We start from the raw sequence: 13,810 nt of genomic DNA, 5'->3' as shown, positions 1-13,810 counted from the left end.
GAAACAAACTCATTCTCAACAGGATCCTTCTTGGTTTTATATATATTCATAAATATATGTATTTAAATTTTATAAATATATATTTGTATTTATATATATTTTACATAGGCAGACACACACACTTGTATATATAAAACATAAGGGACATCATATCTTAAGTACTTGATACTCAATTTTCAGAAATACAGAACTTCAGGTTTCCCAAGAAATATGAGAAGAAAAGGGCTTCATTTTCATATTTTGGAAACTTCATGTCTAGAATACTGAATGAAGTGGAGAAAACAGAAAATAGCAAGACAATTTATATCTGTAAGCACCAAAAGAACAGATAGTACAACCAGCGCAATAGAAGGAACAAGCATCTGTGTAACACCTGCATAAAAGCTGTGATTTGTGTTCAAAATACATCATCTCCTATAACCTTCATACAAAGTCTCTAAAAGTGAGCAGAACTGAAATTAAACTATGTAAATGATAAAGTCCTATATAACAGGTCCTCGAATAAAATGACCTTTGGTTCAATGAGGAAAAAACAATCCCAGCCAAACTTGAACAAACAATGTTATTGAAGATCTGCTTTCATTATACAGCATTTCACTTCAAGCCATACTTTTCAAGAACATATATATGCTAAGTGAGGACTTACTGTACACCAAGATCTTTGAGAAAGACAACATACCTGTAATCTCTGAAATACTCCTGAACGTAAGTTTCCGAATCCATAGTGACACTGTAGATTCAGGGCACTTTCGGATACCTCTTCATAGGGTGACTGTTCAATTTCCCAATCAAATTCTTCATCATCATCTTCAACACCTTCCTCAGAAACCTCAGAAGCACCTAAATGTGTTAAATACTAATTTTTTCAAAGCTTTGGTAATCTTAGGTACAACTTGGGAAAGAAAATTATAGGAAAATATGCCTACTTCTGTACATCGAAAGACATGTATAAGAGTATGCAAGGCCTGCTATTCTTGATAGTCCAAAATATGGAACCCAATACAAAGGTCTTCAATAGTAGCAGGATAGCTAAAGAATAAATGCAATGAAAGCAGAAGCACCTCAGCTATATATGGATACATCTCACAAAAATGTTAAGCAAAAGAAGCCAGACAAAAAAGAATGCATACTATATGAATTAGATATACAATTCAAAAACAGGCAGAACTGAGGGTAGCAGCTACATTGGCGAGAAGGGAGGGAAGAGGAGACAGGATGGGAATCTGGTGTTGAAAACGTTCCATTTCTTAACCTAGGTCGCGTTCACTTCATGTAACTCATTCCACTTATCTGATTTGAGCCCAAGAGGCTAATATTTTGCCAAAGATAGAGATACAGCTTGGTCCAAAAATATGTCTGACCTACAGATTCAATAGAATTCCTTGTGTCTTTAAATCATATATCACTAAATGTGCTCTTTTCACATGACCTCATCTTCTCACTTGAAGTATTTTATCCAATTTCATATTGCTATATTCCTTCCCCCTAGAAGCACACAGCAATCCAAATATTGTGCTTATCTTTATTTCCTCCCGACTGTGATAAACATACCTACTTCTTCCACAAGTGGTTTTGCAGTTCTGGATTTCCTTGGTGCCAGAAGAGCAGTTAACATGTTCAGTCCCTCAAAATGCTGGCCAGGAGTTTCTTTGGGCAGTCGAATGGTAAAGATCCCTTAAAAATAAATTTCTTTTATATTTGGCTAGATTAAAAAACTCAGACTTCCCAAATATATCTAAGAAATATATATGTCTTAGTAAAACATTATTCCATTTCACAGAACTCTAAAATTAGATGCTTATTATAGATTTAATGAATAAAAATCAAAACAGAAAAAGGCTCAAATATAGTTCTTCAGAACCACTGATTCATCTGTTACCTCTATAAGAAGTGAAAATATTAAGCTGCAAAATACTTTAGTCTTACATAGTCTCACCTTAACCTGCCGATAATATTAAAAGTCTAAGCCGAAACTTTTAAACCCAATGGTATGAGGAGATAATAATTTAGAATTAACCAGTAGCTACTTAATACAATATATTTCTGGAGGTGGGGAAGCAATAGATAAAGAGGAAATCAAGGTATTTAATGGAGAATAATAGCAATTCAAAAATACAGTTTTAAACAATGCAATTATTGCTTAATAAAGTTCTCTGATAACTCAAGAAATAATCCCTAAAGTCTGTCTAAAACAGAATCAAGCTCTATGTTATTTCTTTTCTTTCCTGATTGAGTTCATCAACTATAGATTCTCCTATGAACTCATTACATTACTTACTACTCTCACATTTTGAAAACATTTTACCTCTTTTTAGCATACTATAGTCTAATATATCAAATATAACTCAAACATTACTACATATACAACATTCCTAAACCCCTATGCAATTTTAAAACTGAATAACTTTGTTTCAACATGCAATTATCTAAAATTAAAAGATTTACTACCTACGAAGGCAGGTTCATTATACTTCACTATTACATTAATTACACTGTGTTTTGGGTTAAAATTTTGTGATTTAACTCTCATCCCATCTCTCCCCCCCTTATCCGGGGTTCACTGATGTAAGTAATTACTCATTCATAAATTATGTAAGAAAATACAAGGTGTTCTTATTCCAGATCCAGTGGAAAATCTACTGGCTTCTCCAAAGGGAAAACAAATTGTTTCATGCCTATCTTAAATGAATCATGAGAAGAAAATTCAGTCTTTAAATTCACCTACATGTTTTTAAATTTTAAGCTGAAAATTGTACAAGATTTGACTCACAGCCTACAAATTCATCCTTATCTTTTCTAATCAATCACCTCACACTTAACTTTTAAACACTTACTAAATGTAGGGAAAGTAGGAAATAAAACTTCTAGTAAATAGAACCAGCATATTTAACTATTATTAACCAGCATATTGAACTTTACTTTGAAAAATATTATGAAATGCTTTAAAGGACTGAGAAAGTTGTAATTGTCCAGAAATCCACAACTAACAGTCAATGGACATTAAGAAATAATAGAACGACAGAGATAGATTGTACTTACAATATGTCTAAAAGTCCCAACTGTATTTGGAAAGATTATATAGTTAGCCTAACATGAAGAATCCAAGAAAAAATAAGCAAAAGTTCAAAAGGCAATACCTTTATCTGCATCATAGGATCCTTGCTCATTTCCATTTTCCACAATTCTTCCAGGGAGGGTTAATCTGCAGATTTAATACAAAGTCTCATAGAGCCTCCAGATTACAAAGTAGCATAAGCAACCATCAGTGATAGTATATACATATCCACTAAAGTCTATCAGCCATTTTTAAAGGAAATTTCTCAGCATTTCTTTAATATTTTATAAACTAAATAACTTAGATTTCTTCTCTAGTCAAGAAAAAAGAAATCATAGATGATTTATCTTTCTGTTTGAATAATCCATAGTCACTGATATAATAGAAACTTAAGAAAAACCACATAAATATGAAGTGTCATTATTGCTATAATACTTACTCCTTCATAAAGAATAAGAATTATTTATATACTTGGTGCCCAACACAGCAGAGGTGCAATAAAAGAATACTAATTGACTTCCAAAAAGACAATGAATGAGAAACAATTGTTTCTATGGGGCAAATGACTACTTAAAATAAAAAAAAAGAAGGAAAGCAAAATTGTTGTTCTCAAATCCCATTATTACTATATGGGGATTTCCCCCTCTTTCATTCTAAAGAAAATGAATTGATTTTCCTGTTTCAACCTGGTACAGTCAGTTTTCTACTGAGACCTCACATAAGAACTTCAAAAAAATTTCTGTGGGGGCTCCCCGGTGGCGCAAGGGGTTAAGCACCGCACTATGAAGCAATCCGCAGCCTCTGCAGCATGAGTTCAATCCCCTGCCAGCCAGAGAGAAACCCACATGGCGAAGCAGAACTCTCCTGTCTCACCCACTGCTCCCCTCAGCAGTGTATTTCAGTCAGTCTGCCTGTTCTGTTCCCCACTCTGTCTCTGGTGAATCCTCTCACCCTGCCCACCCCCACCCCCTGCCATCTCTGGCCTGTACCCCAGCTCTTGTATGCATAAATAAATCTTTGGAAAAAAAAAAAAGAGAGAGAGAACCCAAAAAAAAAAGTTTCTGTGGCAGCCTGACAGTAGCTAAATCACTTAAACTCATCAGTATGGTCTGTACAGGCAGGCAGGATTCCTCCCAATTTAAGAGTCTGAGCTGCCTTTCCAAAGTCCCAGGGTTTCATAACTTAGTTTCTTTGATCCTAATGTTTCCTGGAGCTACAAAGCATTCTCCAAAACAAGATCCCTTCTCAGCCCAACATAAGGAGTCAGTATATGGATAAATTAGTTCGTTATAATGGTTATGCACACTAACATTACTATCAAAATTCAAATCGAGTCCCAGTTTTACCATTACTGGGTATGTATTCATCTTTGGTCTGCTGTAGCAAACAGTATTTTCCAACATGGCTCATCTCACATCACTCTCCCAAACGGTGGGATGGTTTATGTCACTTCCCTTTAAAATTGAGCAGGCTTGTGGAACTGTTTTAACTAATACAATAAAGCAGAAGTGAAAATGTAATTTCTGAGGTTAGGTTATAAAAGGTGATATAGTTAGTGGTCCAGCTCCCTAAAGGACCATGCCAAGAGGCCAGCCACATAAGGAATTCCTGAGACTACAGCAAAAGAGAGATTCTGTGCCTCCTCGTCACCTCCAGAGCTGGTTCTGCCCTTACTGCTGCAGGTCTAGCCACCATGTGACCAAAAAGTCCTAACACACACACACAAACAGAACAAGGAGTTAAATGATTGTTGCTTTACACTATTAAGTTTGACTGGTTATGCAGCAACAAGATAACTAAAACAATACCCCCTTAACAAACAGTAACACTTTTATTGCACACACAGGTATCAAGATGTAATAAAGACTATGTGCGCCTTATCTTAATACTCAGCAACTCTTTAAGGACACTAACACTAATTTCATTTTACAGATTAGTAAATCGAGACTAAATAATTTGCCCAAACTCACAGAACAGTAAGTGTGCTGAAATCCAAAAGTGTCCAAATCCCAAGCCTCTGGTACCCAAGGAATGAATGAGTGTGCGTGAAGACTCTAAAATTGTTTCAGATTCCAATCACAATATGATGGAATAGAGATGTTTTCATAAACCTCTCCCATAAACACAATCAGAAAAAAAAATAAAAAGCTAAGGTTTGCTCATGGGAAATTTCAACAGTTCATTGCCAACCTCAGGAACTGGCCCATGGATATTTTACTCAAGGTTGGTTGCTTATCATGGGAACAGAAGAAGGAGAAAGAGGGGGAACTATGGTCAGGGCATCAACCATTCCAGCCAGTAGAACAAGCCAAGAATCAGGCACAAGCCTGAGAAAAAAGATGTAACATATAAAGGTGCCTCTATCAGATTTTCAGATTTCTTGGCAGCTATGCACAAGATTAAAAGACAGTGGAATGACATATTTAAAGTTTTTAAAGATAAAAATTGCCAGCCACTACAAATCCTGCAAAATTATCATTAAAATGATAGAGAAATAAAGGTTTTCCCAGGCAAAAAAAAAAGTTAATTGAGTTTACCACCACCAGACTGAACCTACAAGAAATTTTAAAAGTTCTTCTAAAAAAATAAACAAACACAAAACCTTGATCTAGGTGTTAAAGAGTAACATGGAACCAAAAGGGTAAACAAGAATAATGAGACAAATACAAAATATTAAAGGAGAAAAGAAATCTTTATAGTCACATGATGACAAGTTGATACCTATACAAAAAGGGCTATTATTTGACACAGAAAGTCTGATATAACCCTTATGGTAAACCACAAAAAAAAAATCTAGAATAAAGACTTTTCTTTATTCTAGGAAGAAATTAAGAAACCAAGAGAACCACAATCCAAATAAAAAAGAATGGCATTATATCAATAACCACCTTAAATGTGAAAGCTCTAAACTCAACAATTAAAAGACACAAATGACAGGTTGGGCAAAAAAGCATAACCCAGATATGTTACACATAAGAAACACATTTCAAATCTAAAGACAAACAGACTTAAATTGAAAGCCTGCAGCAAAATATTTCAAGCCAATAAGAGAGACAAAGAACTACCGTTCTCGTATCTAATAAACTAGACATTCAAAAAAGGTAATAAGGAACAAAGTCAGGCACTATAATGATTAAGGAGACAATTCCTCAAGTTGAACTGTCATTGGTATTTATACACCTAACAGAGATACACCCAAATATATATATATATATAAAACCTACTAACAGAACTAAAGCAACCATTGACAACACAGTAATAGTAGGATCTCAGTACACCACTTACATCAATGGATAGATCATCCAGACAGAAGGTAAATAAGTAAATAACAGCCTTAAGTGAAGCTATGCATCAGATGGACTATAGATACCTACAAAGCCCTCCCTCCCAAAAGAAATGAAAACACATTCTACTCAAGTGCATATGAAACTTTCTCAAGCATAGATCATATGCTGGAAAACAAAACATATCTTAATAAATATATCATAATTGAAATTCTATCAAGCATCTCTCCTGAACACAATGGTATAAAGATAGAAAATGAACCACCAAAAAAAAAAAAACCCAGAAAAAAGTCAAATATGTGATGACTTAACATATGCTTTTGATAATTTCTGGATCAATGAAGAAATCAAAGAAGAAATTTAAAATTATCTGGAGACCAACAAAAATGAACAGACAAGCTTCCAGATTCTATGGGATGCAGCAAAAGCAGTAGTAAGAGAGAAGTACATACCAATGCAGGCCCACATCAATAAACAAGAAAAATCTCAAACAAACAATTTAACTTTACATCTGAAGGAACTAGCAAAAGAATAAGTGAAACCAGAAATCAGTAGAGAGGAAAAATAATAAAAATTAAAACATAAATAAATGGACACTAAAAATATGACACAAAAGATCAATGAAACCAAACTGGTTCTTTGAAAGGATTAACAAAATTGATAAACCCTTGACTAAGCTCACTAAGAGAGAAATCAAATATCTAAAAAATCCCAATGGCATTTTATTTATTTATTTATTTTTTAATAGAGGCATGTTATTTATTTATTTGTTTGTTTGTTTGTTTATACATGCACTGGGTACAGTCAGAAGCGCGGGAGGGTGAGAGAATTCACCAGAGCCAGAGCGGGGAGCAGAGCAGGCAGAAGGACCAAAGCACACTGCTGAGGGGAGCAGTGGGCGGCAGGAGAGGTCTGAGCGCCATGCGGGACCCTCCTCCGGTGGCCAGGGAGCAGCCGGGGATCGAACCGGCGCCGCAGAGGCCGCGGGCAGCTTCGCAACCCAGCGCTCAACCGCTGCGCCACCGGGGAGGCCTCCAATGGCATTTTTTAAGGCAATACACTGATCCTAAAATTTATCTGCAACCAGCAAAGCAGCTTGATCCTTTGTAGAAGTATCATCCTGCCCTCGCTCAGCAACTTAGTTCTTCATTGGGCAACCAAAGGGGCACAACAGTCAGAGAGATGGACTAAGACTTTGTATTAGATAAGAGAAAATGGCCCAATCCAAGCAAACTGTATGAAACAACCCTGCAAATAACTGGCCACTAAAGTTGCCAATAAAGGTGCCTGCTTCATCAGCAGAGTGAAAAATACCTCAGTGGTACAGGCCTGGGACTATTGCACTTTGAGAAATTCATCTCATTATTGAGAAAGTCATCAACCCAGCTTCTGATCCAGAAACTGCTTTTCCAAATATAAGAGAGAGATCACCTGGGAATTCAAAATCAACTTAAGGTTTCAGAGTCCTGCCATCAGTGTTGTTCGGTAGGCTACTGAAGTACCCAGCAGGTTAATTTGAATACACTAATCCGTATGCCATCCAACTTAAGAGAGTCACCACCCTGCCCAAAGACATCCAGTTGGCTGTTCAGATACAGGGAAAGAGCACTTAAGGTAGTTTTTATTGCATTTTACAGTAAATTCAGTAAAATACACTGGCTTAATTTGTGATGGCTTTTGTAATAAATTGTCTATAATATGTTGCTTTTGTAATTAAGTCATTCCATCTTTCACTCAGGATGATTGAGAAAAGTGCGCATTCACAGATCTCACTGATATGAGAGCCCTTTTGCTCAGGAGTGATACATTAACATGCAGAAGGGATGGGATAGGTGATATTTCTTGCTTCTCATGATGCATGTTTCTGTATTTTAGTGACTTACTGGACAGCTACGAAGGTGCTGAGATTGATAAATATATGCAGGGTCCTTTTGCAATAAAGCTGGTTATAAGTTGATCCAAGTTTTTAATAATGGGGGTTATGTCTGACCGTACATCACTGTGATAGAATGTGGGCTTTTTCAAGGGTGAAGACACAAATTGTAACCACAATGTGACTTAGAGTTTCCTTTAAAAAAAAAAGAGAGAAAAAAAAAAAAAAAGGTAAGCTTGGCCACTATCCAATCTAATATGTCCATTTAATAAATAGTTATTTTACTAGTTTCATCAGTTTTAAATAAAATGGTTTACAATCACATGTGATAAGGAGTATTGTTATGAAGGTATGTGAAATTTACAGTCCAGTTGGTTTTCCACTAACTAGACTGCACTTGTTTTCATAATGGTAAAAATGCCTTTTACATTTTATATCTAGCTTAAGTATTCATTCTACCGCATTTTAACTAACCCTCCAAATGATAATGCAAACACTAATGGATGGATTTTATTTATAATGATTTTAGAATATAAGACAAGTTATTCACACCAACAGCATATATTACTAATATTCTAAACTAGTTGATACAGCTTTGCATTGTATTATGGTTAGTCTCAAAATTAGGCTGAGTTTTTCTCTACCAAAAGGAAACAATACAGAAGTTCTTTTCCTTGTGGTGGTTGTATATTATAACCCTCAGAGTAAATTTGCTATGCACACAGTTCCAACTTATTGAATAACCTCTAAGAGGGTATTGGGTTGAGCTACATCTGGTAAACATACCCAGGAAAAATCACTGTAGAGATAGCTTTCCAGTAGTTTTGAAGTTTTAAGGACAATTATTTATATTGACTAAATTTACAAATAAGCATGTTTATGTAACCAAGTGTCAAAAATCTAAAAAACTATATAAAATTAAAAAAAAATTAAATTTGCATGAAACAGAAGACCATGATAGGCAAAGCAAGCATAACAGGAAAGAAAAAAGAAAGAAAAATGGAAGTATCACATCCCCTAACTTCAAGCTATACTACAAAGTGATAATAATCAAAACAGCATGGTATCAGAACAAATAAAAACACACCAATGGACTAGAATGCAAAGTTCAGAAATAAACATAAGCACAGACAGTTAATGTGTGACAACGGAGCCATCATTTCTCATCAGAAAAAGAAAAGCCTCTCAACAAATGGTGTTAGAAAAGTAGGACAGGGCCTCCCCTGGTGGTGCAGGCGGTTGAGTGTCATGCTGTGAAGCTGTCCACAGCCTCCACAGCGCTGGTTCAATCCCAGCCGGCCAGCAAGGGTCCCACATGGTGCAGCTGACCTCTCCTGTAGCGCCCGCTGCTCCCCTCAACAGTGTACTTCAGTTGTCTGACTGTTCTGTTCCCACTCATCTCTGATGAATCCTCTCACCCTCCTGCGCATCTGGCCTGTACCCTGCTTCTTGTATAAATAAATAAATAAATCTTTAAAAAAAAAAAAGAAAAGAAAACTGGGCCTCCCGGGTGGCGCAGCGGTTGAGCTCTGGGTTGCGAAGCTGCCCGCAGCCTCTTCAGCGCCGGTTCGATCCCCAGCTGTTCCCCGGCCACCGAAGGAGGGTCCCACATGGCGCGCAGACCTCTCCTGCCGCCCGCTGCTCCCCTCAGCAGTGTACCTCGGTCCTTCTGCCTGCTCTGCTCCCTGCTCTGGCTCTGGTGAATTCTCTCACCCTCCCACGCTTCTGACTGTACCCAGTGCTTGTATAAATAAATAAATAAATAAATCTTTTAAATAAATAAATAAATAAATAAATCTTTAAAAAAATAAAGAAAAGAAAACTGTAAAAAAAAAGTGACAGCCACATACCAAAAAATGAAACTAGACCATTATTTAACTCCATGAAAAATTAATTCTAAATGAATTAAAAACTTGTATATAAAACCTGAAACCACAAAATACACAGAAAACATAGGAAATACACACCTGGGCATCAGAGTTGTATTTTGGGACTCAACCAACTGGCCAAGGGAACAAAAGCAAAAACAAACAAATGGGACATCAAAATAAAAAGTTTCTACCCAGCAAAAGAAGCAACTATAAAAACAAACAGGGAACCTATGTAATGGGAGAAGATATTTATTTGTATATCACATATCCAACACAGGGATAATTTCAAAAATATATAAAGAACTCATACAACTCAACAACAAAAATAAACAACCCAATAAAAAAATGGACAAAAGACCGAAATAGGCACTTGTCCAAAGAAGACATTCTCAAGAGACTTATTATAAAGAAAATGCAAATTAAAACCACAATGAGATAACATCTCACCCCTGTGATAACGGCCCACACCAAAGTGACTGGAAACAAATATTGGCAAGAAAAAGAAACACTCATCCACTATTGGTGGAAATGTCAATAGTTACCCTCTGTGGAAAACGAAATGGAGGGTCCTCAAAACACTGAAAACAAAACTATTTGATCCAGCAACCACTTCAGTGTATTTTCCCAAAGAATATGAAAACACTAATACAAGAAGATTTAAGAACTCAAAGTTCACAGCAGAAATATTCACAATAACCAAGATGTGGGACCAACCTAAACACCATTGACAGGTGAACAGCAAAGAAACTGCGGCATACATATACTCAATTAAATACTATTCTGCTCTTTAAAGATATGAATAATACCTTTTGGAATAAAATAGATGGATCCTGAGATTATTACATTAAGTAAAATGAATCAGAAGTGAAAGACTACTGAATCGTTTCACTCATTTGCGGAACACAAAAACCAAAGGAAACAAACCGGTAAAGCACAACAAAAATAATTCTTAGACTCTAAAAAATACAGTGGTTACCAGAAGGGAACACAAGGGGAGGGGGAATAAGGGGAGGTAAGACTGACAAGGGGAGGTAGTAGGCCAAGCTCTAGTGCAGGGTGCATGAAACAAGTGACCTTGTAGAAAAGTGAAGTTGTAATTCCAAAATGATATAGTTAAGTAAATGAATGGCAAATCAGTAAAATGTGATTAAAATAAATAAATAAATTTCACACATAACCTCTAATTTTGTTTTTATTAAAACTCCCAAACCTAAGCTGAGTGGTTTTCCTTTGAAATTTTATTTTATTGTATTTATTTTAAAGTACAATACTACCTCACTTAAGACCTTCTCTCTGAGCCTTTAATGCCTTGTCTACAATATGGACAGATAATAGAACCTACTTTGCAGAACTTTCCTAAAATCAAATGAGGTAATCTACATAAAGCACTAACCAGGAGGTGCAGCAGACCTCTCCTGTCTCTCCCACTGCTCCCCTCGGCAGTGTATTTCAGTAGATCTGCCTGTTCTGTTCCCCACTCTGTCTCTGGTGAATCCTCTCACCCCTAGCACCTCTGGTCTGTACCCCAGTTCTTGTATGCATAAATAAATAAATAAATCTTTTAAAAAAAATAAGCACTAACCAGAAGTAAAAATTCAACAAATGTATGCTACCACCATTGTCTTCTTCCCATTCGGCATATCTTGATTGAAATATCATTGCTTTTGAAAGGCTTTTCCAGACCACTTGACAGAAACACAGATCCCCAGTTATTCTCTATCAGTGCATTTTATTTTCCTTGGTAGCCTTATCATCATATGTAGTATTTTACTTGCTTGTTTATTGTTTTCAATCTTCCACTAGAATGTAAACTACATGAGGCACCAATACATTCCCAATACCAAAAAAAGAGTGAAGTATACACAACGAGCTCAATAAATACATCAGAGGAATAAATGAATAAAGTACATTCAAGTGGTTGTCTTAAATGAGGGCCTAAAGGCTATCTGAGCAAAACTGGTTGAAGTCCAGGGAAAGAACCAGGTTGACTCAAGAGGAAGGTTTGCATTTCCAAAAACACTTCAAGTGTAGTGGTACTACATTTGAATGAGAAACATTATTATGGATTTTACCTAATAGGAAATGGCAGGACAAGACTGACAATGTTCTAGGTAGAAATATCAGGCAGTGCTCCTTGCTAAAATGCAATGGGCCAATAATAATGTCTCTCTCCAAGGAGAGTTGCCAAAGTTAAATGAGATAATACACATTGTTTGTTTGCCCTGCCAGAGGTGAGAGGTGTTAGCTTTTACTTCTGTTGTTGTTAGGGCTCTGTAAGGAGAAAAATGCAAATTGATAAAGTGCTGAAGAGCCCTCCTGAGACATCGGGGACATCAACCACAATTAAGGAGTGGAAACCAGGGAAGAGCAGACTACCAAGAGGTAGAAGTAGGCTAATTTGGTGTCAAGGGGGCCAAAGAGGTGAGCATCTCAGGCATTATGGAGCAATCAGTCAAAAGGAGGGTAAACAGAACGTGAGACTGAGAAGTCAACTGGCCCAGTGGGCTGGTGAGCCAGGACCATCATGGGGCAGGGTAGAGGCAGGAGGATTAAGGTAGAGCGAAAAAAAAGATCAGAAAAAGGAAGGGACAGAAGAGTTTCTGTCCCTGGTGAGGGACGGTGACAGGACAGAAACTGGAAAGTTGACAGGCTGCCAAACACCAAGTTTTTAAAGTGACTTCGAAATCTCTTTAATATGGGGAATTCGGAAGGTTTAGGAAGGGAATGTGCTCCTGCTGCATCTGTAGCAACTCACACCTGAAAAAGGTCACTTCCTCAGCACCGAATAAGGGGCGGGCATCTCGGGCAGTTGTTAAACCTAAAAGTACTCCCTCGCCAAGTGTGGTGGCGCGCGCCCGGGGTCCCAGCTACCCGGGGGCGGAGGCTGAGACTTCAGGATCGCTAGAGCCCAGGAGTTCTGGCTGGACGCCCTTTGCCGATCGGGCGTCCCCACTAAATTCGGCGTCACTATGGTGACCTCCTGGAGCCAGGGACCACCAAGTTGCCGAAAGACGGCTGTGAACCGGCCCAAGTAGGTTAGCAGTGTTCCCCTCGATCTTTCATCCTCCCTCGACGAGCAGTCATTTGTCAAGTGAAAGAAGGAATAAATCTCCAAAATAAAGTGTTCCTAAAACCAGACACCGGAACTCGCCTGAGAAAGTACGGCTTGGCGTAGAATTTGAAATCGACCCCCTCGAAGTAAACGTCGAACTCGGAGACCCGGGCGTAAGGCACGCGGATGGCGACAGTCAGGAAGTCGGCGTCCTGGCTGAGGTCGAACGCGGGAGTCAGCATCTCCGCGCCGAACTCAGGTGCCCGCGCCGGTCACTCTCACAGCCGCCGCTACCCGGGCACCAAACTGCCCAAGCAGTCCCCACGCGGCGCGCCAGTCCTGTCGCCCACGGCACTTCCGGCTCGAGGCGGAAGTGCGCTAGCGTAGACAGGAAGTCCCGCCTACGTCGGTCTCCTTGGGGATGGGACGCTGTTCGTGACCTGGAGGAAAATGTTCGCGGCTAGGTGGCTTTGTAATTCTTGAATTGAACCCAGGAAAAACTTGGAAAACCCGAAAAAAAGCCCCCCTCAGGCCCACCAAGGTTCGAGGTTCTTAAAAGTGATTTTGACACATTGTACAAGTAAACAGATCTGCGTTTGAATCCTTTCTCGACCAATTTCCAACTATAAGAAAACCTTGAGAAAGTTACAACAACTCATCAGATAGCTCTTCAAT

The 13,810-nt window shown here is 37.9% G+C and overlaps 1 protein-coding gene across 1 annotated transcript in view; it reads right to left on the bottom strand.

The window, feature by feature from the left end:
• The window catches only part of SHQ1 (SHQ1, H/ACA ribonucleoprotein assembly factor), a gene marked incomplete at both ends in the record, with an annotated part of 129,488 nt that extends 116,111 nt beyond the window's left edge, over positions 1-13,377 (bottom strand). The window contains 4 exons of the mRNA XM_084247742.1: positions 680-840; positions 1,552-1,674; positions 3,138-3,202; positions 13,235-13,377. Of these exons, the coding sequence (XP_084103868.1) occupies positions 680-840; positions 1,552-1,674; positions 3,138-3,202; positions 13,235-13,377 (492 nt within the window). The remainder of the gene's footprint in view (positions 1-679; positions 841-1,551; positions 1,675-3,137; positions 3,203-13,234) is intronic.
• Between the last annotated feature and the right edge of the window lie 433 nt (positions 13,378-13,810).

Source organism: Talpa europaea, assembly GCF_964194135.1.
Source record: "Talpa europaea genome assembly, chromosome: 11".
In the NCBI taxonomy this organism is placed as follows: domain Eukaryota; kingdom Metazoa; phylum Chordata; class Mammalia; order Eulipotyphla; family Talpidae; genus Talpa; species Talpa europaea.
This window is presented reverse-complemented; position numbering and strand designations above follow the sequence as displayed.